At 39.4% G+C, this 27,928-nt stretch overlaps 1 protein-coding gene across 2 annotated transcripts in view; it reads right to left on the bottom strand.

The window, feature by feature from the left end:
• LOC126170985 (adipocyte plasma membrane-associated protein Hemomucin-like) overlaps positions 1-27,928 on the bottom strand; it is a 106,641-nt gene that overhangs the window by 14,224 nt on the left and 64,489 nt on the right. For both annotated transcript variants that reach the window (XM_049920765.1, XM_049920764.1), the window contains exons 5-6: positions 24,012-24,180; positions 8,911-9,045 (exon numbers count right to left, since the gene is read on the bottom strand). In XM_049920765.1, the coding sequence (XP_049776722.1) occupies positions 8,911-9,045; positions 24,012-24,180 (304 nt within the window). The remainder of the gene's footprint in view (positions 1-8,910; positions 9,046-24,011; positions 24,181-27,928) is intronic.

Genomic DNA, 27,928 nt, shown 5'->3' with positions numbered 1-27,928 from the left:
CCAGAATAGCTACAGAGTGGCTCCGGGAACACTCTTATGAGTTTAAATATTTCTGCTTGAGCATATCTGGGATGCCTTCCCATGTGCTGTTCAGAAGAGATGTCCACCCCTCGTACTCTTACGGGTTTATGGACAGCTCTGCAGGATTAATGTGTTAGCTCTCTCCAGCACTGTTTCAGACATTAGTTGAGTCCATGCCATGTCGTGTTGCGGCACTTCTGCGTGCTTGCGGGGGCCCTACATGATATTAGGCAGGTGTACCAGTTGTACTTAACCAAATACTTCAATATTACATGAATATCCATTAAATTCATGTTAATGTAGTCTTACTGCTCATAGCATGTGAAGATCTGAACCAAACATAATACATTCTATATACATTTTCAAATGTGGCACATGAGTGTACTATATTATGTACCTAAACCACATATTGCAGTATTACACAAATAACATTAATTTCATATTTCTGTACTCTTATTAAAGATAGCGTGTGAATATCCGAACCAAAATATAATGGGTTCTACATAGATTTTCAAAGTGACTTACCTGTACAGTTATTTTACAGATAATGAAATATCACATCCATCAAAGACTATTAGACATTATTAAAAATGACAAAATTACTATCTATTGTTGAAAGGTCCTATGAGACACATCTACACGATCATTTTTGAGTGCAAATTTTGTCGTGCATCTAAAAATATTTTATTTGTATTCTGTTTTCAAAGTACTAAATTGTATCCCTGTATGAGGGTGTTATGAACGTGTATTTGTGGATATGTTAAGCACCTAGCCAAATAAGTGTCCACCTTCCTTTCCTGGTAATGTCCCTTGTAATCCAAAAATCATGTGGATCGCACAATAGTGCCACTTTGTTACAATCTCTGCCACTATTATGACAAGTGTTAACATCTTCTGATGCAAGAGTGTGATAACTGCAGATCACAGCAATGTATTGGCTGCTAAATATGTCCAACTGTGTGTTAATGGTTATTCACTGAGCACTGTGTCAGATATAGTGAAAGTAATGTTTTCAAATACTCAATGACTTATTGTTCCTATGCCCTGCACTGCATGATAACAAGTTTATTAATTTTCAATGCAACATGCACTTGAGAATGATTATAAAGCAAAAATAACAATTGTGTGAATTAAATGAACAGTAATTTACATTCAAATGGCAGAAATTTCTTTCAAAAAGTTCTAAATCACTAGTTCAAAAAATGTTCAAATGTGTGTGAAATCTTATGGGCCTTAACTGCTAAGGTCATCATTCCCTAAGTTTACATACTACTTAACCTAAATTATCCTAAGGACAAACACACACACACACACACACCCATGCCCAAGGGAGGACTCGAACCTCCGCCGGGACCAGCCGCATCACTACTTCCCCATGAAGGAAAAATGGATAGTGCTTTCACCAGCATTGTGCTCTTTCAGCAAAGATGCTATGGACCGCTGTCCACCCTACTTTACAAAGCAGAGAAGCCTCTGAACCCCATGTTCTGTGAAGAGTCATCGACATCCAACCATTTAGCACTTAGTGGTAGTTTCACTGTCCTTCTGCCTCTTTCTGTAGAAGCTCACAACAGAACCACATGAACATTCAACCAAATTCATCATTTTCAAGATAATTGTTCATAGGGTCTGCTTAATAATAATCTGCCCTTTGTCAAAGTTGCTTAGCTCAATGGATTTCCCATTTGCAATCCATATCCTCACTAGGGTGATCACCTGCCTATGTCTGCTCCACTTACATACTTTTGTTACTGTGTCAAGTGCCAGCAATGCTACCAGGTGACATGCAACGTCGTAGTGAGCACTGGTCATCATGTTTTGGCTGATCAGTGTTCACAGTGTACATAACAGAATTTGGGGACAATATTATATAAAGACAAGAGCACGTAGATGAAGGTAAGATGGCAAAAATGATATTTGGAGAAGAATTTATCAAAGCACTGATTGACCTGAGTACAAACAAAGCCCCTGGAGTAACTCATATTCCTTCAGAATTGTTGAGATCCTTGGGAGAGTTAGCCTGGTGTGTAATATATATGAGACAGGCAAAATCTGCTCAGACTACATGAAGAACACTCATTCTAATTCCAGAGAAACCATGTGCTGTCAGGTATGAATACTACCAAACCATCTGTTTGATAAGTCATGATTGCAAAATGTTGACACAAATTTTTAAAGAAAAATGGGATTTTCATAACACCAGCAGGAGCTCTACGCACTTTGTACACATGTAGTCAAAAGCTGTCATTATGTTACCAAGGAAAACATGCATGAGCTAAATCACAGTTTAATTTTAGTTTATTTAAACAACAGTACAAGAAACTTATATTACATTGCCAATTTACTATTTGATTAAACAAATCAGAAACTTTCATATCATTTTATTACTGCAGCTGACATATCAATATACACTCCTAGAAATTGAAATAAGAACACCGTGAATTCATTGTCCCAGGAAGGGGAAACTTTATTGACACATTCCTGGGGTCAGATACATCACATGATCACACTGACAGAACCACAGGCACATAGACACAGGCAACAGAGCATGCACAATGTCGGCACTAGTACAGTGTATATCCACCTTTCGCAGCAATGCAGGCTGCTATTCTCCCATGGAGACGATCGTAGAGATGCTGGATGTAGTCCTGTGGAACGGCTTGCCATGCCATTTCCACCTGGCGCCTCAGTTGGACCAGCGTTCGTGCTGGACGTGCAGACCGCGTGAGACGATGCTTCATCCAGTCCCAAACATGCTCAATGGGGGACAGATCCGGAGATCTTGCTGGCCAGGGTAGTTGACTTACACCTTCTAGAGCACGTTGGGTGGCACGGGATACATGCGGACGTGCATTGTCCTGTTGGAACAGCAAGTTCCCTTGCCGGTCTAGGAATGGTAGAACGATGGGTTCGATGACGGTTTGGATGTACCGTGCACTATTCAGTGTCCCCTCGACGATCACCAGTGGTGTACGGCCAGTGTAGGAGATCGCTCCCCACACCATGATGCCGGGTGTTGGCCCTGTGTGCCTCGGTCGTATGCAGTCCTGATTGTGGCGCTCACCTGCACGGCGCCAAACACGCATACGACCATCATTGGCACCAAGGCAGAAGCGACTCTCATCGCTGAAGACGACACGTCTCCATTCGTCCCTCCATTCACGCCTGTCGCAACACCACTGGAGGCGGGCTGCACGATGTTGGGGCGTGAGCGGAAGACGGCCTAACGGTGTGCGGGACCGTAGCCCAGCTTCATGGAGACGGTTGCGAATGGTCCTCGCCGATACCCCAGGAGCAACAATGTCCCTAATTTGCTGGGAAGTGGCGGTGCGGTCCCCTACGGCACTGCGTAGGATCCTACGGTCTTGGCGTGCATCCGTGCGTTGCTGCGGTCCGGTCCCAGGTCAACGGGCACGTGCACCTTCCGCCGACCACTGGCGACAACATCGATGTACTGTGAAGACCTCACGCCCCAAGTGTTGAGCAATTCGGCGGTACGTCCACCCGGCCTCCCGCATGCCCACTATACGCCCTCGCTCAAAGTCCGTCAACTGCACATACGGTTCACGTCCACGCTGTCGCGGCATGCTACCAGTGTTAAAGACTGCGATGGAGCTCCGTATGCCACGGCAAACTGGCTGACACTGACGGCGGCGGTGCACAAATGCTGCGAAGCTAGCGCCATTCGACGGCCAACACCGCGGTTCCTGGTGTGTCCGCTGTGCCGTGCATGTGATCATTACTTGTACAGCCCTCTCGCAGTGTCCGGAGCAAGTATGGTGGGTCTGACACACCGGTGTCAATGTGTTCTTTTTTCCATTTCCAGGAGTGTATTACAACACTTTTTTAAATACATATTGAACAAAAACACTCTTTCATTGCAATATAAAAGGACAAAGGCTTTATATATTGAAGAAGTATCAGTTATCACGAAGTTCCTTCCATCTACACAGTTAGTTGTCTTGCACATTTTTGGGAAATGCTTCACACTTCTCACTGTATGCACTGTTTTTACATGTCCTTTGTAAACAAAGCTATGGCATAAATTACACCTTAAGGTAGTAGATGTTTTCTTGCTTGTCCACATGTCACACACAGACCTCTTTTCTTGGTGGTAGGCTCCTCAGTTCTTTCAACACATTGATCTTTGTATTCCACAAGGAAAGTTGCAGTGTTGGCAGGAAGTGAAGGTATATCAGCTCTTACCACTAGTTGAGACTTCATAAGAGACTGTGCTAAATCTTTAAAAACAAAAATCTTCTCTTCTTTTTTTGATTTGCCTCATCTGCATGAAAAATCATTTGAGCATTGATTCTTGCTATATCCATAAGAGCATAGGATACAACCAATCGCCAGCTTCTTGTCACCCATGCGACAGAACACACACCTCCCAGTTGATTGGCTGTGTCAACTCCTTCCTTTGTTATATTTCAATCCAAAACTATCTCTGGTTTACGTGTAACTTCATCAGTGGTTCCAAACTTGTGCGTAGTTGAAAGTAATATAACTGCCTTGTTTTGTTTCGGCACATTCAAAACTAGTGTCATATCATTCTGAAAACCAAATAAAAAGGAGTGGATAGCCCTACATTTCCCAGGTAAATATTCTTGTCAGATCTTGCATTTGTTTTTTCTCAACGTGTTGATGCATGTTAGTCGCTTATTCAAAAGGGAGTTGGCTAAGGAATAGCTAGTGTACCAATTATCCATTGTAACACTTCTTCTTCAGCCTCCAGTGTGGGTAACTAGCCTTCCTACAATACCATGGTCTTTTAGGTTGTTTTCCACAATATACTTCAAAATTACTAGTGAAGAATGTTTTAGCATCTTCTAAAACAAAATTCTTTATCCCGTACTTCACTGGTTTGTTTGGGATCTACTAAACAAAAGAACAGCGACCTCGAAAAGCTTGCACCTTTTTGTCTACTGTCACTAATTGTGCTACATTATAAGCGTTCTTGCAGTTCACCATAGAGGCATCCAATATTTGCCTTATTGCAGCAAGTCTGTTACCTAGTTACTCTTCTTTCTTGCCTTGTACTCTTGTCGTCAAAACAGATACATCATAAAAGGAACAGAAATCTTCTGTGCCTCATCACAGCTCTCATAATCTCCATGCCAGTAGCATCTGCTGTCCACAGTTCAATAACATTTGTGTGGTTTGCTTTTTAGTCCTATTGAGATACAGCAATCCCAACGATGCCATTATTTCACACCTTGTAGTTTTTTAGCATATATTTCTCTGGAATATTGTACACATTCTTTCTTAGATTGAATGTATATGTTTGTGTATTTTACAATTTCATCAATCATTTCCAGGCTAAGTATAGTTCATAAAGCCTCTGTTTCACTTTGACCCCTCTGGTAACACATGCAGGCCCATGGAATATTTTCACAGTATTTTCTTTCTGTTTTTTAAGTCACAGTAGGACATATTTTATTCCATTTACATGTTCTGTCCCTCCCAATAAAAATATCACCAGTGGAGAGAGGCTCTTCACAGTCATCATCTGAATTGTGGACTTGATCAGAATCTGAATCGTGGTCACTTTGTGTGATAAATTCCTCTTCTTCTTCAGAGTTGTCACTGTTTTTGTTGTCTGATACACGGCTGAACTCTGGATCCCCATTGAGTAACCAATCAAGCTCATTGTCTGTCAGCTTTGATCTTGCCCTGCACAGTGATATACCCGCTTGTTATGTGTGATCATTTGATTCAGTTAAAAAGGAACAAAATAAAAGTGAAGGAAAAATTACTTAAATGTCTCGGAATGTGGTGTACTTTGTACACTAAGATGACACACTCACAGTTTATTTTAAATAACTGTAACTCACGAGAACCTATGATAACACAACTTCTCACTGTGCTATCTGAAATAATAATGCAGGAATAGGTAGGGGCTTGCTATTGTAAAACAACAATGGAACTGTGCACGACAATGTTCTTTGCGGTTGGCGCACTTTATACAGAGGCGCGCCTGGTTGAGGGTTAAATTCACTCTTGTTATTAACCACAAATACAGTTAGGGGTAAATGTATTGGTACATAACTGTGGAGAATCCCAAGGTCCCAGAAGAGGCTGCAATAAGATGTATGGTTATAAATTTTACATGCTATCCTTACCAAGCACTTTTGTAGAATAAACACTTCTTTGACCTTTGTTGTGTTGTCTCAGAAGACTATGCCACAGCAAAGAACTGTGTAAAAGTATGTTAGCAAGCCCAACTGGAGGTCCACACAATGACTGAGACTTCTAAGTGTAAAGCTGTCAAATGAGCTTTTTGGTTAGGTCATCCACATGCTGGTGTCACCACAGTTTACTACACATCTGTATGCCAAGGGAATTTACACATCGAGACTTATCCAATGTGCGCCCATTGATCATTACTTCAGGTATGTGTATGTCATTTTATTTGTTTTTAATTGCATACTATAGGTCTTTGTAGGATTATAGATCAACTATTTGCTGTGAGCCAGTTGTAAATTTGCCCCATTATTCCCCTGGCCCTGTCTGCTATGGGTGTGCAAACATCAGACATTTTCAAGAGTTGTCCATCATACTGGGCAAATCACTGTCTTAATATATATGCAGCTGAGACTATGTTTATATATCTGAAAACTCCTGCCAGGCCCCTAGACCAAAATGGACCAAATTTGGCACCCAAACTCATTTCCCCCAAGGAGACCAACACAGGGGCATTTATAACGCTCTAGCTCTAAAACTTGCAGAGATACAGACATACAATAGCATCGACCTGCATTATCCACCTACTCTGCAGGGTAGCCTACACGTCAGGTCCCTTATGGGTAATCAGGTAGGCAATCTGCCATATGTGGATGTATTGCCTCCCCCCTAGCATATGGACATCCATTCCCTTCCTTCCGCAGCAAATAATGTGTCGTTTCCAAGTTGATGACCATCAGTACATCGTAGTAAGAATACTAAATGCAATGTGATTATACACCCAGAGCGTGCCCCGCATTGTGTGGTCACTGGACGTACACTATGCTCTTAGTGCAGGTACAGACCACTGTATTCGCCGAGTTTGAAACACTGTATCATTGTATTCATTCAGTGTGAAATAGCTATATGCTTCCATCACCTTTATACTTATGTACAAATGCTGCATGCATTATGTATCTGACAAGGATATGCGACATGGCTGAATAGCATTGATATGTCCCAACAATAGACATGTGGTTGGCAATGCCTGTGGGAAGGTTGAGATGGAGAGGGAGAGAGAGAGAGAGAGAGAGAGAGAGAAGTAGGAGGGGATGAGAAGGGACAGCGGGGGCAGGAGGGGATGTACAAAGAGGAACTGGGAAGAGGAGGTGGACAGAGAGAGGAGAGGACGAGGCAGGCAGAGAGAGGGGGAGGTGTAGATGGACAGAAAAGATGGAGGGAAGAGCATATGGGCTGAGAGGTGGGAGGGAATGATGGACTCATAAGAGTTGTGCACTTTGTATAAGACATACGTGTACGTAGTTAGAGCAGGGGGAAAGTCTACTTAAGCCAATCACTAAAACTTTTGAGATGTTGCATTTAATTTATTCTCTACTCCTAATTTAGTCTTATACCTGTAGCGCCATTTTTTTATGTGGTCATCTCTTCTGTATGGTTGTGACATTACTCCAAAAATGCCTTTAATGCCAAAACACTTTAGTTTTGCTGGTATAATTTTTAAGGTACACAGCTGAAGGCCTTGGCAAGATCACAAAAAAGATCAACAGGGCAATTTTTCCTGTTGAGTTCTATCAGAATCGCATTTGTGAGATTAGATATTGCTTTCTCAGTAGAAAAGATTTATGGAAGCCAAACTCTTATTTTACATGTACTTGCATTGACTACTGATAAGGATACTATTAGAGCTACATACTTAGGGCACTTTCATGCAGTTTGTTATATCACATCATTCTTTGAGGAAAATGTCTGAAAATATTTCTTGTTGCTTAGAAATGAGTAATCTGAATTCTTCGTGGAGTATGTCCACAATATTCATGTGAGATTCTCTTCTGAAAATTAGAGATTCTTATAACAATATCGCAATAAATCTTTCCCCTTAAGTAATAATCAGAATTATTCCCAAAAAAATAGTGCCTATAAAAAGTCACAAAAAATACAAGATCAAAAGATGGCTTGCACAACATTTCAAAAAAACAAATGTGAGACTTGTGCTGACAGCCAATTGAAGAAACATGTTTTTGAAGAATCTATTTATTTACTTGGTTAATATTTAAGGTAAATAATTAAGCAGATGGAGTTCAATGTATTACAGAAATGACACATTAGCTAAAACTTCATCCAGTTTAGCATGTAACAAAACTTGATGAAGTGCTTAATTTTCAATTGTAAGATATTTTAATTTAGTGCAGTTGAGATATTCATGAATTATAATAAATCATTTCATGTTCACATCACTTCATTGGAGTCTGCTACATGGTCTTTTGTTTACAGCATTGTAATTCTGCCATGTAAAACTTCGCTCATTCCACATTTTAGGAATTCATTGCATCAATGGACTGGATATAAAAATAAATAAAATAAAACTGAATAATGTCTATAAAATTCTTCTGTATGTTGCTTTTAAGTAACACCTGGTATGAACCTTATTCCTGTTTCCAAATTACACCTGGTTTGTGACAGTTTCTAGCAATTAGTGTGCACTCTACAGGATATTAGCCTGATCGAATCACAGAGATGAATCACATAATAATCTTAACAGTGTTTATTTATATGCCTAATTTCAGTTCTTCCGCTTTCAGCATTGTTTAGCTCCATTTTAAGTGGACTTAAAAACATGAAAACAATAATCTTGTGCTGTGTGCACTCTTTTTTTTAATTTCTAGATATACTAGTTACAATATAAAAAAGCATATTGTTTTATTTTACCTGCGAATTTGGGAACTGAGTGTCTCAGAAACCAACACAAAATCTTCATCGTCTGATAAAAGTACACCATTGGCAAAATGCAGCTTTTCAAGCAATACTTCACTTGTATTCGTTGTGGGGCTATACTTTAGCAACCTGTATTAAGAAGAGACAAGTGAAAATGTATCCGACATCACAGTTAAAAGACTCATTGAAATAATTAAGTGGAAAAATAATTAACATTGTGTTATCTTTCACAGAATGGGATTACTGCCACTGGTGAAACATAGACTACACTCATTTAAAATGTCGCTGTCAGTGACAAAAAAAAAAATAAATAAATAAATAAATAAATAAATAAATTACAAAATGTGTGTTACAGATGTAATTATAATTCATATTAGATGAGCTATAAAACATCACTAAATCAGCAATAACTGTTTTGTGTAGGTGATCTATGGTCATCAGAAACTTGACAACTACAACTCATTTTAAATGCAGTCGACAATGGCAAACACAGTGGGATGTAATTACAACTCATATTTGATTATTCATAACACATCGCCAAGTCAGGATCAATACTTTTCTATAAGTGCTATAAATTCTTCAGAAACTGTATCACTGAAAAATAAATATTTACCTAAAGGGAACATCAAAGTAACAAAACCATACTGTATCCAAAAAATTGAGTATTTGCAGAAAACTGCTGGTCTGTCAAGGAAAAAGAAAGTACAACTGTAGGAAAAAAAGAACTGACAATGAGTTGAAGGCTAAGTGGAAAAAAATATGCACTCGGCTTATTGAAGGAACTATCCCGACATTTTCATTATGTGATTTAAGCCCGCCATGGAAAAATCAACGTAGGTACACAAGTATTAGAAACTCACTCACCCCAAGTGGTGTCCAGTGTCTTAATCATTTTGCCTCATCACTTACTATGATACAATAGAAACAAAACCAATATCTGAATCAAAATGAAAACTCTCAAATTCAAAGAGATGCCTGTGTAATGTATAGTTGCTATACTACGTAATATTGATGCAGCTGTAGTTTCACCTTGAATGTGTTAATAAGAAGAAATGTTTGTTTTCATTTGTATTAATCATAATTTGCGTGAATTAAATCTGCTTCTCCAGCAAAGTGAAATAGAAAGTTAAATGTGCATTCAGGTACATGTGCTCTTACTGGTATGAGTGGGAGCAGCAGCTACACGGACCTTATAGATACAAGTCCATAATTTAAAGCTATTTTGAATGTAAAGATTTCCTTTGTCTGGAGAGGCCAAGTAAAAATAGAATATAAAACTTCAGTAATAATTGTATAAAACAGAAAATTCAGTTAAAATGGTTACAATTACACAGAGATGGAAAGGGTAACAAGCACTTAATATCAGGAAACATAACTCACAGCACAGGCAACAGAAACACTGACAATAGATAATAATAATACTCCTATTTTGCAACTACACAGTTCTTTTTCTTCAGGGATGAAAGAGGGATTGACAAGAGAGGGTTGAAAAGGGAGGACAAAAGGGGGTAGAGGAAGTGATGAGGCACACATCAATCAGCCTCTCTTGAGGAGCTAATTCCTAAGTCTAGAAGAATTATTTTCTATTTTAAATTATTCTATTAGGTATAATGTGAGTTACTCCTTCTTGAGGTAAATACTGGTCAGCCTTTTCATTGATTTGCAATTTTAACCTCAGTATTAATCAAGACACTTTCATATGGCTTGTTGACTCAAAAAAAGTGTTCTACAATGTAGAATGATACAAGATGTTTGAAATTCTCAGGAAAAATGAGTATAAGCTATAGGGAAACATGGGTAATATACAGAGGAAACAACACAAATAGAAGACCAACTGAGGGTGCTCAGATTAAAAAGTAAGATCAGGACGCAATTTTGGCCCCTGTTGTTCAATCCATTCATTGAAGAAGCTATAACAAATAAAAGAAAGGTTCAGGAATGAAATTAATATTCAAGGTGAAAGGATATCAATGATAAGATTCATTATGACATTGCTTGTCTGAATGTAAAGATTTCCTTTGTCTGGAGAAGCCAAGTAAAAATAGAATATAAAACTTCAGTAACTGTCAGTGAAATTGAAGAAGAAATACAGCACATGTTGAATGATAGAAACAGTCTAAATAACACATTATATGGGTTGAGAATACATCAAAGAAAGGCAACAGTAATGAGGAGTGACAGAAATGAGATCGTAATAGGGATCAGTTAAACTGCCAGCTACTGCTGAGGGGTATATCAGTTCCTTCACACCTCCCCTTCCTTTCATTTAAGTGCCAATAAGTTACAAGACACATGCAACCAAACATAGGGAGTCATACATAAATTTCTTCATGACCTTAAAGAAGAAATGAAATCTAATCAACACTGTAGACTGCAATGGCAAAGGTGTGTGGTATTTTACTCCTAACAGTACAGAGAATATGTGCAGCAGCACAGGGAATGGAAAACTGCAGATACGAAATGAATTTTCAACCTCCAACAAATCCAAGACTGCCATTGATTTAGAACACATCCAGAAATGTTGTTCATTGAACTGTATTGGAATTTTGTGACTATGATAAGTAACCCAAAAGGCAAAATAGCCAGCTGATGTTTTATACAGCAAGACTGCTTTCACAGGTGGTCACTTCCAAACTGGCAAACCAAGAACTTGACCATCCAATTGCTGAAAATGCTGTGGTCCACAACATGAATGACATCAGCAGCTACTTCACTGCATGAGACATTTTGATACTTCCTTCCAGCACTAGTTTCTATGAACTAGCAGGTGGGATTTGTCTCTACAGCATATCCTGCGCTCTTGCAATCCTGCTGACCTAAACATCCACCACCTTGTTTCCCATTGCCTCACCTTTTCCCTTCTCTCTTCTGCTCCCACCAGCCCTTCCCCATTTAGACTGTGTAGTGTCTTCTCCTACAACCCCCCCCCCCCCCCAAAGGGCATATTTTCTCTCTCTCTCCCATACTCCCCTTAACCTCTCCCTCCGCCTCTCTCCTCCATTTTCCACCCTCTCTCCTCCCACATCCCTCACTGTTTTCCCCTTCATCTGCACCCTCATCTCTTCCCCCCCCCCCCCCCAACCTTCCCCCACCCCCACCCCCCTCTCTACCTTCTACATGCTATACCCTCTGAACTCATTCTGTCTCGTTGTGCAGCCACTGATTCATCTGTTAAAAGGCCTGCCTTGTAACATTCCAATGCCCCCCCCCCCTCGACTTGTGCATCCTTCCCTACCCCCTCCCCAACCCCAACAACTACCCTCAATAACCGATAACCAACAATCAGTTTCATCATGGCTGCAGGCATTATGGGTGTCGGTGAGCTAGTGTGTTTGAATGTGAATGTGTACACTTTTACTGCAGATAGAGCACCAGCTTGAAATCTAATGTAAATATTATATTCTGTTGAGTGTTTCTAAGCACCATCCATTATTCAGCTATAGTTGAGTGGTTGCCTTTCCTCTATTTTACATAAAAATAGTAGTATATAAGTCAATCACTTCATCTCTAAGACAGTATGTCATTTTTTCCAGACAGGCTACTATTTCACTACAGTATTTTCTAAATACTTTCTTGGCACACAGTTTCATAGCCATCATAAACTGTTTAAAAGAAGTCATCATCCCCTTCTGACTGTAAGACCTTTATTGCAATTCACTGTCTGTCAATCTAGGTTATCCTGTCATCTTCAAATGAGTGCCTTGTAATACATTATGTATACAGGTATCAGACAGCATTGTTTGATGGCATAGTTTCTAGGTTTGGTTCAACATGCATGATACTTTGGACTGAAGTCTTATAATTTGGGACAGCTGAAGTACATGACGGGAACACGAGTGGGGGGGAAGTATGCAGAAAATGTTGAGGGGCGGATTTCTATACTTGACTCTCTAGCCACCAGTTTTGCTACTCCTTAGTACAGTGATAAAATTAACATAAAAACTGATGACCACGAAGTAGACAATGTAAAGAAATTATGCTACCTGGAAAGCAAAATAATGCATGACAGTAGAAGTGATGAGGATAAAAAAAAAGCAGAGTAGCACTGGCAAAGAGGACACTACTCTCTAAAAGAAGTCTATTATTATTAAACATAGGATATACATATGGAGAACAGGATTATATAAAGTAAATCATGGACCATGGAAAAATTAAAAAAGAAGAGAGCCAAAGCATTTGAGATATGGTGCTACAGAAGGATGTTGAAAATTAAGTGGATTCATAAGATAAGAAATGATGTGATTCTCTGCAGAACTGGCAAAGAAAGGAGTATGTGGAAGCCACTGGCTAGAAGAACAGACTGGATGATGGGTCATACTTAAGACATCAGAGAATAGCTGCATTTGTACTAGAGGGAGCTAAAGACAGTAAAAACTGAAGGCTGAAGGGGAAGACATATATCGGAAAACATATTTCAAGAAATGTCACCAAAGATACATCATGATAGTGTAAAAAAGAAATTAAATATAGAATGCAACACATATCATTCAAAAAAATGAGAATACAGAACATTGCTTTGACACTGAGTGCATTTCACAAGTCAGGGATAAAGACTGAAGAAAACCGGAACAAAAATGTAAACAGACACTCACAGACTGTAAAAGAAAAGAAATAATGGGAAGGAAGAACCAATCACAAGAGGAGGCCAGACAGGGATTTGTAACCCGCTCTTACCTATCCTTTAAAATAATAATAATAATAATAATAATAGAGAGAGAGAGAGAGAGAGAGCAAGACAGCAAGATGATGGAGTATGGAGCCAGGAAAAGAGAAGGAAGTATATAAAAAAGAACTATATACAAGAGAAGAGTATATAAAAGAGAAGGATGTATATAAAAATACTAAGGCAGGTTATGGAAGTGAGGAGACTTGAAAAACAAGTGATAAAATTTAGCAGAAGGTGAAGCCGGATGTATAGTGGGAAATACATGCTTGTGAGAGAGCAGGTCTACAGATGCAAAAGCACTGGACGAGAGGATCTTAGGTGTCATCATGAGCCTAGTTAAAGTGTTTTAGAGCTTCATTGCTGACTGGCTAATACTGATTAATACTTGTGCTATCATTTTTGCTGGCAATTGTTATTCATGTCAATATAATATTGCAGGGTATTTGTCATTCCATGGAGCCTGGAGCTTCAGATGCCTCCTCTTTCTCATGGTAATTCCTCCCATCAATTATTTCAATGTGATATTCCACAAGGTATGATTTCAAGATGGCGGCTACAGTAAAAATTAAGCAAGTGTCCTTCCAGAAAAACTTAAATTTTGCCGTAAAAAAGAAAATTGTAAAGACAAAATCAAGAAACTGAATGAACGCATAACGAGCTTACAGTTCATAATCAGCAGTTTGAAAACGGACATTTCGAAAATACAACAAGAAAATAGTGAACTGAACACGCTAAAACTTGTGCGAGATAGTTCATCCGTTGCGGAAAAGTGGTCTAATGTAAAGTGCAAGAACAGCAAGTCCAAAGTGCAAATTCGGAAAACCTGCAAAAGTTACACAAGCTTTGTACACGAAAACACATTTCAAGTACTTTCGATCGTCGATAGTGAAAATGCAACTTACAGTTCGCATGAACGATGGGAAAAGCAAAAAGGCACTTCGGGAAATAAGGTAAGAGAAGAAAATTTACTGACGCAAACAACTGTGAAGGAGGTCAATATAAATGTGCCGACCAAAAATTGTGTCGAAGTGTGTAGTAAAACAATACAAAACGATTCGCAAATTGTGAACTCCATTAACAGGAAACTGTTTGTGTTTTCAGACAGCCATGGTCGTGGACTTCCGACTAAACTAAAAGAAACAACTAAAACATTTTCGTGTGGTATAGTGAAACCGGGAGCCCCACTTAGCGAAATTAAAAAAATGACCGAATCCACAGAGGCAAAAAATCTGCATGATAAAGACTTCGTTGTACTTATGGGAGGCGCAAACGATGTCTACAAAAATGAAACAGCGAGTGCAACGTGTGATTTTAAACAGTGTCTGAGGAACCTCACTCACACTAACGTAGTACTTGTCAATATTCCGCATTGCTATGATCTTCTAAGATGGTCATGTGTTAACAGGGAAATAGAAAGTGCCAACAGTCAGTTTGCAAAAATCTGCAGACATTTTAAAAACGTGAAATGCGTTGATATAAGCAATATTGGACGTAGATTCCACACACAACACGGACTTCACCTGAATGGCTTGGGGAAAGAATATCTGACAAACCTGATAACCAGGGTAATAAAAAACCATCAAAATAAATTCAAAACCAAAACGATAATTGCATTGCCATCGCCTGACTCCATAATGAAAATGCTTCAAAAAAATTCATTAGAAACTTCATCAGCAGCAGCAAAACATGTAAAAAAAGACCAAATTTTAACAGAAAGAACAGTGGACATCGATTTCAACAACAAAAGAACTACTGTTCCTCATCAGCCAAGTATTATTTTAGACGAAAATAACAAAAACGAGAAGACTCCAAGTTCACAAGGAAACACAGCAGTAGTGGTAGCACCAACATTTGAAGTGTCAGAAACAGCACCACCATCAACAACAACAAATAGAAGGCTGTTGGACAGAAGAAATGCTGAGCCTCCTTCTCATCTCAATGATTTTTTGTGTGTGGGCCTGAAGAAAAAGAAGGGACAACAGTAGGTAGTGTCAGGTGTCTCCTCTCTCCTGTCTCAAGGCAGACTCCAATGGATTCTCAGTCAGGTAACAGCACTAATAGAATGAAAAAGCAAGAGGAAGGCATCTCTTTCTTTCATCAAAACATAAGGGGCCTCTTAAACAAAACAGATCAACTCCTTATTAACATTAGTGAAAAGGACAGTATAAATAATGCCCAGATTTTGTGCCTAACTGAGCACCATGTTACTGATAAATGTGCCTTGCCATCTATAGTAAGTTATACTTTAGTAACATACTACTGCAGGGAAAGTAAAGATAAAGGTGGAGTAGCAATTTATGTTAAGGATAGTGTAGCATACAAAGCTACAGATATTAAGAAATATTGTGTGGAACAACAATTTGAGGCATGTGCCACAGAAATAACTAAATTCTACCCAATAATAGTGTTGGCTGTCTACAGGGCTCCTTCAGGTGACATAAAAACTTTTCTGCATTCAATGGATCTCCTACTGTCATGGTTACTTTCAAAAGAGAAGGATATTGTAGTATTAGGTGATTTAAATATAAACTTTTTGACAGAAAATAAGAATAAAATAGACTTTGAGATTGTGATGACCTTACACAATCTGACATCAGTAATAAACTTCCCAACAAGAATTACATCCGAGTGCCAAACTATGATAGACAACATTTTTTTTAGATGTAAATAGACATCAGAATTATATTGTCAGGCAGGTTATAAGTGGGCTTTCAGATCATGATGGACAAATTCTCACTATTTATGACGTTAATCTGTTCAAAAAAGAATTTCCTCGATGGAAATTCATAAGAGTAATTAATGAAGAGGCGAAAGGAACTTTCAACCACAGGTTGCAGCAAATGGATCGGTCTTTAGTATATAGCCATGATGATGTTGATACTAAATTTAACTGTTTTATAAATGAATTCTGTGCTCTTTTTGAAGAAATATTTCCCAAGAAATGGGTCAGAAACAGGGCTTCCAATTCTGTAAGCAAACCTTGGATTACAAAAGGTATAAAACGATCATGTAAAACCAAAAGGGAAACTTATGCTGCAATAAGATTCTGTAAAGATGTAGAAAAATGGGAACACTATAGAACATACTGTAAAATTTTGAAGAAACTAATACAGAAATCAAAAGCCCTTTATTATGAGAAGAAAATACATAATTTTAATAATAAAATAAAAGCAATTTGGAGCATTGTAAAAAAAGAAACAGGAAGAGATACAACAAGTAAAGAAGATATAAATAATATCAGATATGAAGGTATCCTAGTAGATAACCCCAAAACGGTGGCTGAGATTTTTAATAAACACTTCCTATCAGTAACTCAACAGATTGGTTGCAAGCCCGATGTTGATGAAGCTGTAACTCTTTGTCAAGCCGTATATTCAAACACAATTTCAGAAATGCACTTTAATCCTGTCACTGTAGAAGAAATTCAAAAAATCATCATGTCTCTAAAAAGTACGAATTCTGCAGGGGTTGATAATATATCTAGTAATTTATTGAAATATTCTTGTGTGTGGATAAGGGACATTCTCTGTCATATTTTCAATGCTTCCCTTCAGAAAGATGTTGTTCCCAGTAGACTTAAGTATGCCATTGTGAAGCCCCTGTACAAAAAGGGTGATAAAGCTGAACTAACTAACTATCGACCTATCTCTTTGCTAACAGCTTTCTCCAAAATTCTAGAAAAGCTAATACATGTAAGAATTACTGATCATCTCATGAAGAACGAAGTTCTCAGTAAGAGCCAGTTTGGCTTTCAAAAGGGCCGTTCAACAGAAGATGCAGTCACTTGCAAATGAAGTCCTAGAAACTCTTAATAAAAAAATGCTAGCACTTGGTGTCATCTGTGATTTATCCAAAGCGTTTGACTGTGTTGATCACCAGATTCTCTTGCAAAAAGCAAAATTAGTAGGAATAAGTGGTGTTGCAGGCAATTGGCTACAGCCATACCTCCAAGACAGAAAACAAAAAGTTGTGTTGAATAGCTCGGGTGGAGTATGTGACACTTCCTCAGATTATGAATGGAGTTCCATTACATGTGGAGTGCCCCAGGGCTCAATTCTTGGGCCACTATTATTCCTGATTTTTATAAATGATCTACCATCATGTACAAGCCTGCCGTGTAAGTTTACATTATTTGCTGATGATACCACAATTTTTATGATCAGTAGAACAGACAACACTCTTGAGGAACTCATTAATCACATACTCTCAGATATGGTTAATTGGTTCAAGGTGAATGGTCTCTCATTAAATTCCAGTAAGACCAGCTTTATTCAATTCTGTACAAAAACAGAAAAAGAGAGAGAGATAAGTGTGACATGTGGTAATCAACCAATAGTTAGAATGGAAACAACAAAATTTCTTGGAGTGCACATTGACAAGAAAATGAACTGGTCTTCACATATTATTGATCTCTGTAAGAGGCCTAGCTCTGCTACCTATGCTTTACGGGTTGTCACTACATGTGTTGAACCTAACACTGCAAAAGTGGCATATTATGGCTATTTTCATTGTCTCATTGAGTACGGAATTATTTTTTGGGGCAACCAGCCATTAGCAAGGAAAGTGTTCATTGCACAGAAGCGAGCTTTAAGAATTATATTTGGATTGCGCCCAAGAGACTCTTGTACAAATAGTTTTCGTAATATTAAAATATACACAACTACATGCCAATATATTTTTTCTCTCATGTTTTTTGTTTGTAAAAATATAGATATATTTCAACCAAACAGTAATTATCATGAGCATAGCACACGGAGGAAGAATGACATACACAGTGAACTCAGAAATTTGAGCTTGGCACAAAATGGTGTCCGCTACACTGGAGCAAAACTCTTCAATGCTCTTCCTCCCGAAATAAAGACACAGATACCTAACAATAGTGAGTTTAAGAAAGCTCTAAAAATATTTTTGCTAGAAAAAGCTTTTTACAGTCTAGATGAATTTTTAACTAAATAAATTGTAATATTTTAATACTATATAATACAAGTTGACATAATGCCACTATGAATTTTATTTAACTGTGTGTGCTCCATATCTGTTTTCTGTAGTGTTTTAATGATTCTAAGAAAATATGTATTTTCTTTTTCTGTATTGCTGCCCAAAGAATTTACTGTATACATTTTTATATAATTATGTACTCAAATTTCTGTATATGCTATAAGATTATCAGATTGTATTTGTAAAAAACTGACTCGTTCCACGTCCTTGTGTATCCAACACAGTTGGACCTATGGAACACGAAATAAATTAAATCAAATCAATGTGAGATTCCACAAGGCACATGTAGTGAAGGGTAAAATTGCAAGAACAATGTGACAAAAAATTGATTCTAATGGCATACGAAATCCATCTGCATGCCAAATTGGGGGAACAGTTAGGACAGATTAAGATTGAATAAGTTTGGTCCTTTATTAGTAAAAAAAAAAAAAAAAGCTTAATGAAAATTTTACCACTAGACAGAACTGTAAGCAGCACAATAGGCACAACAAAAGATGCCGGGTACATATCTTTTCCTTAGTTTGCATCTGAGAAGCTTAGCATAACTGTCTGAATGCAGGATCACGTGCTGCTGGTAAAGGCCTTGTACAAGAAGGGAGACTGTGTCATAGTAGCTCTGCAGAAGTTCCAGATGGGTATAAATAAAGGTGTCGGTCTGACGTCTGCTAAGGGTCTGGAGAAAATGACAACAAAATTCAAAAAGACATGTTCTTTTCAAGTGTAATGTGGCGGAGGGAGAAAAACAGCTGATACAGCATCAGTAGAAGATGTAGCCACAGCACTACAGGAGGGGTTGAGTGGAGGTGTGCAATCATGCAGCGCATGGGGAATTGCCTGAACTTTGGATATGCTTATAAACATGTGCATAAAATTCTCTGGAACATCCTGCATTATTATCCATACAAAATTACCCATGTTCAGGACCTGCCAATAAGACAAATGTTTGCTCTAGAGTTTCTTGTTTGCATGGAAGTGCATAATGAATGGCCATGGACATTCTGTGGACAGAAAAAGCCCATTTCCATCTCTAGGGACATGTAAACATGCAGAATTGCAGGATATGGCAAACAGAAAATCCGCTCACACATCAACTGGTACCCCTTCATCTGCAAAGGGTGATGTGGGTTGATGTCATCAGTATCATAGGGCCATATTTTTCATGGATGTGCAGGTGGGATCATTTTTATGTAAGATGGTGTTCCTCCACACATTGCACAGCTAGTGAAGCAGCTGCTACAGAGGCATTTAAAAAATGCTAGAATTATCAGCCACCATTTCCCTACAGCCTGACCGCCCAGATCACCTGATCTCAATCCGTGTAACTTCTGGCTTTGGAGTTACATGAAGGATTTTGCATTCGGTGCTCTGATTACAAACATAGCTGAACTGAAGACACGCATTGCACAACACATTCTGAACAGGACCCCTGGGACACTCCGATCTGTTGTGGAAGATGCTGTTCCTCAATTTCAACTTGTGGCAGAAAATGGTGGACAACGTACAGAACATGTCTTGTGCCAATTTCATGATAATTAAAAACTGATTTCATTGTTGCTTTTTATGTAGTTTCTTGCCTCTGTACAATTAAAAACTGCTTTGGTAGATGAGCTTACCTAGCTAACAGTGCTACAACTACTGAATGCCAAACCTATGCTGTCATACACATTGCACAGTGTGGTTGGTTTAAGGTGCACCTCATACCATAGCTGAACCTTATGATTCTTACACCACCATCTAGTGCGAAAATTTTCATTAACTTCCCCACCATGTGACATTTCCCCTTCTTCATAACATTCCATTCAAATTTGACATCATTCTGAGCAGTGGTTCTTTTTTCCCAGTGTTTTGAAACTGGAACTTTAATTATAATCACCCTGTATTATCATTTACTGTTATGAGGGCTTTCAGTAAGATATGCAACATATTTTTCTTTCTTGGCCAATTTTGGATGAAAAGAATGTCAAACTTGATGGACATCATGGAATATACCTGCTTCTAACCCCGTAGTTTCATGAAGTTCCTGCATGTAGTGGCACTATACATAGCCTTCAAAATGATGTCTGTAACGGGAGGTGAGCAGAAAGCTGTCATTAAGTTTCTTTTGGTGGAAAACCTGAGCATTAAACTGGCAGAATGTCTACACAGACCTGAAAGTGAACAAATGCATGGTGAGGCTTTGAGTGAGGCATCTATCATCACAGCAACAAAGTCTTGCAAACCTTTTCTCTCTCTGTATGCAGCCAGCCACACACAGCTGTGACACCTGCAATGTTAGAATGTACAGACACTCTCAATCAATATGACGGATGGATCACAATGAAATACCTCACTGCTCAGCTGGACATCTCTGTTGGTAATGCTGACACACTCGTCCACCAGCTGGGGTACTCAAAGGTGTGTGCCCGCAGGGTTCCTCTCCACCTGATAGAAGGCCATAAAGAGTAATGAAGGTACATCTGTTTGGCCCAATGAAGGATGCACTCCATGGAAAGCACTACATGGATGAGATGGAGGTTATTGAGGAAGCAAGATGTTGGCTCTAACATCGACTAATTGTGTATTACCATGCAGGCGTACAGGCCTTCCCAATAAGGTGCCATATAGCCATCGCATTAAATGGAGATCAAGTTGAAAAATAGGTGTATTGGACTCCTGAATAAAACCAAACTGCTTTCAGAAAAAATGTGTTGCATTACTTATTGAACTCATAGGTCACTCACATACAGACTTATCCATCAGTTACAGAAACCTCAATCTCAAGGAAAATGGTTAAGAGCTTCACAAAAGGACAAAGAGCTTTGCACTCCAAACGTAAAGCATTTTTAGAGATAAGTTAAGATTTCAGGTTTGCAATGGTTCCAGATGACCAAGAATACACTGGAACCAGAAGACAAATGTCTATGGTGCCCACAACAGCAGGGGGATTGGGTGGGGGGAGCTTATAATTGTTGGATACAAGCTAGGTAAACATGGATTTGCTGAGCTGGACTGGTTAGTGCCGCCAGCCCTCTGTCACTGTAACTTCTGGGCATGCGTCACTGACCACCATGTGATCCTGCAGTGGAATATAAGGTGTTACATTGACCAGGGATCTTGGATTAACCATTTCACTTGGGAAGACGAAATGAACCTCACTAAAAACACTTCAGTCTTAAGGTGTGCTGCGTGCCTGACATGATGCGTGGCTGTTGAGGGAGAACAGTGGTTGTATGGCCACCCATGCTGAAGGAACTACTTCTGGCTCCTATAAACTTTGTGTCATTGCTCAGGTCTGCATTCAACTTGGAGTAGAGAGTGTAGGATATTCAAAAAAAGAAAAGAAAATCCAGAAATTGAAGGTGACTAAATGTTTCCACAAAGACATCACCTACAGATTCTGATACCAAGAAATGCTCTTGCAAACACACATGCAAAATAGCAATGCTGATGAAACTGCAGCTGTCTCCATGCAAACTCCAATGGCAAGCACTGCTTTTGCCACTGACATGGATGCCAAATTGGAAGGCCAATTGATGAAAATTAATTTACCACAGCCAAAATCGGTGTCATCAAATCTCAAGGAGAAGACTAAGGAGAATCGTGCTGTCCAGAAAGTGGAATCAAAGCAGGTGGACCATCAGATCAGAAACACTCAGAGGATGATGACTCAACCATGGACTTTGATGTTTGGTTCAATGAAGCCTTGATACGTCTTAGTTCTCCCTCTTCTGAAGTGGGCTCTCCTACGTGAAGAAGAGCATGGGAAAAGCATGAACCTCCCAGATAAATGACTCCTGTGCTTCAATAGGACATTAATGGCTACAGAACACATATGGAGGAGCTGAAACTGTTGGCACAGGGGAGACCCCTCCATATGTGTCCACAGCAAACACATTTTAAACACAGCAACACCCTTGTGCTCAGGGGATACAAACTCCATCAAAAGAATGACCCCAGTGGACAGAGGGATAAAGATGGAGTGACTGCCTTTGTGAACAACACTTACCACTCCACCTCTGTCTTTCTCAGAACATATATTCAGGCAGTTGCTGTCACTGTGTATATTTCATTCAATGTTACAATTTGTAGTATGAAAACTGTCACTCAACAAAATTTTGGCTAGAGTGGCTCGTTCTGAGCTGATTTCACAACTTCTGCAATCCTTCCTACTTGCAGGAGATTTTAATGCACACAATGTGCTATAGGGATCTACACTGACCTGCTGCAGGGGTCAAGTTATCGAAAACATCATTGTGTCAGAAAAGTTATGCCACTTTAATGCTGGTAGTAGCACACAATTTAGCAGTGTCATGGCGTCATTTTGCCCATAGATCTTGCTTCCTGTTCTCCTGCCCTTATAGATCCTGCTCACTGGGAAATGGTCAATGACTTGGCATTCAAGTGACCACTTCCCTATCTGGATCCACCTTTCAGACACAGGTGTCTCTGAAAGGAAGCAAGTAGGTGGCTGATGATATGAAATATAGGAAATAAAATGTGTTATTGCACCACATGTTGTTTGAAATTAAGTGAAAAGTAGAATTGCCCTTCCAATTTATATTGTAAAGGAAGGGTAACACTTTCTGAACTGAGCAAGCATTGTTTTACTGTATTAGTGTTGTGTTCTGTGAATACTTTGAATCTTATATATCATCTATCAAAACAATGATGCTTTGGAGAGTCTGGTTCTTCAGTTTTAGAACATAGTCTCTACACCACTACTTTGAATATTCATTCATGAGTAGTGTTCTTTTCATAATTTTGTGACATCTCAATGCGATGCCTGGGCTCTAGGGTCCATATTCACTAGTATTCTTCCCTGTTTTGCAATATTTTTTCCTTTCTGTTATTTAGCTACCACTCTATCTCTCCCTATTTCTCTTACTTTGTCGGACCATAATTTCTTTTGTTTTCTTCTCATCACAGAATCTGTGTGTGTGTACATGATGTGGATGAGATTTGATAAAGTGTGTGTTTAAAAGCTAAGTTTTTTTGTATATGAGCATGTGTGCTACTCAACAGGGCCTACAGGGAGAGTGATTGTCTCCTCTTGTGACATTTTATAGGCACTTATACTAGTTAATCTGGCAGTAATTAAACAAAGTGAAATGCTAAAGTGCACAGAAAATAATAAGAAATCTACATAATAAACAACCATATATGTTTATAGGGCATAACACATAAATAAAGATAGCATACTGCCATATGTGAGCTGCCCCTAAATGTTTATTATGATGACTTCTGACACTTCATAAACACACTGTCATGATACCCCATTGTCACATGAACCTTACACTATCAGTCAGTACTCCAATGTTGCATTCAAGATGTTGAAATGCATATAAATGAATACACAATAAACTCTTGCAAATCACTTGGTTGTACCGTGATATTATTTGGCTTCAGCCTTTGTCACTACTCAAAGAGAAGCCTACATTTAATGAAGGAATACCTGCCACTCCCATCTCCTAACAAAGTATATACACCATCTTGCAGAGTTACATCTGATGAAGAATGGCTCCAGTAGACAGTACCATCACGGGCAACATCAACACTATTTATTAGTAATGGTTTTTTCCCATTTATAGGAATATCTGCAGATACCAGTTTAGTAACCAAACCTGCAAAAAAGTTAATAGAAACATAATATAATAACACTTCATACTTGACAGAAAGTGACATTACAGCCTCTGGTATAGGGAGGAAAAAAATTTCCAAAGAATATGCAATACCTACATGTTGACTGCACCTAAATCTTTGTGTCTTTTATCAGATTCCAACCACAGACATGTGCTACAAAGTCAGTCAGTAAGAAGGTAACAAGGGCCTTTTTCAAAGAACGCACTCTCTACATGGCCATTTCAGAACATTTCACTGTAATTTATTTTATTTTATTTATTTATTATTTTAACAAAAGGTTTGAAAGGAAGAATGACACCAGGTTTATTCAGACAGCACTTGATGAAATATAGCACAAACACTATTCTCTATGAACTACAAGGGGCAGACAGAATTATCTGAGTTCTTGGCTCATACCAGCTCATGCCATGAGAACATATGAAGACAGGTCATTTGCATGGTCTTCTAGCAAGATGTAACAAGGCATCCGATAAAACCTTTGAATGTACCCTATGTAAATAAAGAAGCTTCAGCTTGGAGGTAAATTGTCTAATGTTAACCTCAGACTAAAAATGTGATCAATAGAAGTGCTTCTAGACAGACATTTACTCTGATTGGTTTCCATCATCAGATCGGTAATGTATGCTTGTCTATTCATTTAAGGACTTTCTCAAAAATGCACTGTGAAGAAAAGTTATCTTTACGTTTTGAGTATACTAAGCTTTGAAATGTTACATTACATGAAGTTTCCATTAATATTCAAAAACAAAAAAACCACAAGTGGCCCATTGGGACCATCCGACCACCATGTCATCCTCAGTTGAGGATGCAGATATGAGGGGCGTGTGGTCAGCACACCGCTCTCCTGGTCGTTATGATGGTTTTCTTTGACCGGAGCTGCTACTATTCGGTCGAGTAGCTCCTCAATTGGCACCACGAGGCTGAGTGCACCCCAAAAAATGGTAACAGCGCATGGCAGCTGGATGGTCACCCATCCAAGTGACGGCCACGCCCAACAGTGCTTAACTTCGGTGATCTCATGGGAACCGGTGTATCCACTGCGGCAAGGCCATTGCCAATATTCAAAAACAGGAATCAAAAATTAAAAGTGGGCATTATTTGTTTCCATTTTGCTACTACTTCAGGCAGTCTTGCGGATATGAAGTTTTCTTTTTCAAATGATTATATGGGAAGGATAGATTCCTTTTCACTGCATGCAGGAAGTGTTGAGTTGCAGACAGGCACAATGAAACATAGTGCTGTTCATGACACTGGTCATGTTTATGTGTGTTGTTTTTGTGTTTGTGTGATTTGTGCCTGTGTAAATATCCACTTGTTTTCTGGTTTGCAAGAAGGACTTCATCCTCTCTGGCTTCCGGCGGCTATCTGATTTGGTGAAGACTGCCAGTCTCGCTAGCGGGATGAAAGCAGAGCTCACCATCTGCAGCATCGTCGACAGGACTGACTGCAGACCTTTGGTACAGAGCCGAGTGGAGGGTCTGAATCAGAGGCTGAGACGGTTCTGCGACCGTGTGGGCTGCAGATTCCTCGACTTGCGCCATAGGGTGGTGGGGTTTCGGGTTCCGCAGGATAGGTCAGGAGTCCACTACACGCAACAAGCGGCTACACGGGTAGCAGAGGTTATGTGGCGTGGGCTGGGCGGTTTTTTAGGTTAGATGGCCTCGGGCAAGTACAGAAAGGGCAACAGCCTCAACGGGTGAGGGGCAAAGTCAGAACATGCGGGGACCAAGCAGCAATCGGTATTGTAATTGTAAACTGTCGAAGCTGCGTTGGTAAAGTACTGGAACTTCAAGCGCTGATAGAAAGCACTGAAGCTGAAATCGTTATAGGGACAGAAAGCTGGCTGAAGCCAGAGATAAATTCTGCCGAAATTTTTACAAAGGTACAGACGGTGTTTAGAAAGGATAGATTGCATGCAACCGGTGGTGGAGTGTTCGTCGCTGTTAGTAGTAGTTTATCCTGTAGTGAAGTAGAAGTGGATAGTTCCTGTGACTTGTTATGGGTGGAGGTTACACTCAACAACCGAGCTCGGTTAATGATTGGCTCCTTTTACCGACCCACCGACTCAGCAGCATTAGTGGCAGAACAACTGAGAGAAAATTTGGAATACATTTCACATAAATTTTCTCAGCATGTTATAGTCTTAGGTGGAGATTTCAATTTACCAGATATAGACTGGGACACTCAGATGTTTAGGACGGGTGGTAGGGACAGAGCATCGAGTGACATTATACTGAGTGCACTATCCGAAAATTACCTCGAGCAATTAAACAGAGAACCGACTCGTGGAGATAACATCTTGGACCTACTGGTAACAAACAGACCCGAACTTTTCGACTCTGTAAGTGCAGAACAGGGAATCAGTGATCATAAGGCCGTTGCAGCATCCCTGAATATGGAAGTTAATAGGAATATAAAAAAAGGGCGGAAGGTTTATCTGTTTAGCAAGAGTAATAGAAGGCAGATTTCAGACTACCTAACAGATCAAAACGAAAATTTCTGTTCTGACACTGACAATGTTGAATGTTTATGGAAAAAGTTCAAGGCAATCGTAAAATGCGTTTTAGACAGGTACGTGCCGAGTAAAACTGTGAGGGATGGGAAAAACCCACCGTGGAACAACAACAAAGTTAGGAAACTACTGCGAAAGCAAAGAGAGCTTCACTGCAAGTTTAAACGCAGCCAAAACCTCTCAAACAAACAGAAGCTAAACGATGTCAAAGTTAGCGTAAGGAGGGCTATGCGTGAAGCGTTCAGTGAATTCGAAAGTAAAATTCTATGTACCGACTTGACAGAAAATCCTAGGAAGTTCTGGTCTTATGTTAAATCAGTAAGTGGCTCGAAACAGCATATCCAGACACTCCGGGATGATGATGGCATTGAAACAGAGGATGACAAGCGTAAAGCTGAAATACTAAACACCTTTTTCCAAAGCTGTTTCACAGAGGAAGACCGCACTGCAGTTCCTTCTCTAAATCCTCGCACAAACGAAAAAATGGCTGACATCGAAATAAGTGTCCAAGGAATAGAAAAGCAACTGGAATCACTCAACAGAGGAAAGTCCACTGGACCTGACGGGATACCAATTCGATTCTACACAGAGTATGCGAAAGAACTTGCCCCCCTTCTAACAGCCATGTACCACAAGTCTCTAGAGGAACGGAAGGTTCCAAATGATTGGAAAAGAGCACAGGTAGTCCCAGTCTTCAAGAAGGGTCATCGAGCAGATGCGCAAAACTATAGACCTATATCTCTGACGTCGATCTGTTGTAGAATTTTAGAACATGTTTTTTGCTCGAATATCATGTCGTTTTTGGAAACTCAGAATCTACTATGTAGGAATCAACATGGATTCCGGAAACAGCGATCGTGTGAGACCCAACTCGCTTTATTTGTTTATGAGACCCAGAAAATATTAGATACAGGCTCCCAGGTAGATGCTATTTTTCTTGACTTCCGGAAGGCGTTCGATACAGTTCTGCACTGTCGCCTGATAAACAAAGTAAGAGCCTACGGAATATCAGACCAGCTGTGTGGCTGGATTGAAGAGTTTTTAGCAAACAGAACACAGCATGTTGTTATCAACGGAGAGACATCTACAGACGTTAAAGTAACCTCTGGTGTGCCACAGGGGAGTGTCATGGGACCATTGCTTTTCACAATATATATAAATGACCTAGTAGATAGTGTCGGAAGTTCCATGCGGCTTTTCGCGGATGATGCTGTAGT

Source organism: Schistocerca cancellata, chromosome 1 (assembly GCF_023864275.1).
Source record: "Schistocerca cancellata isolate TAMUIC-IGC-003103 chromosome 1, iqSchCanc2.1, whole genome shotgun sequence".
Lineage (NCBI taxonomy): Eukaryota > Metazoa > Arthropoda > Insecta > Orthoptera > Acrididae > Schistocerca > Schistocerca cancellata.
The sequence above is the reverse complement of the archived record's forward strand: the minus strand, read 5'-3'. Positions and strand labels throughout refer to the sequence as shown.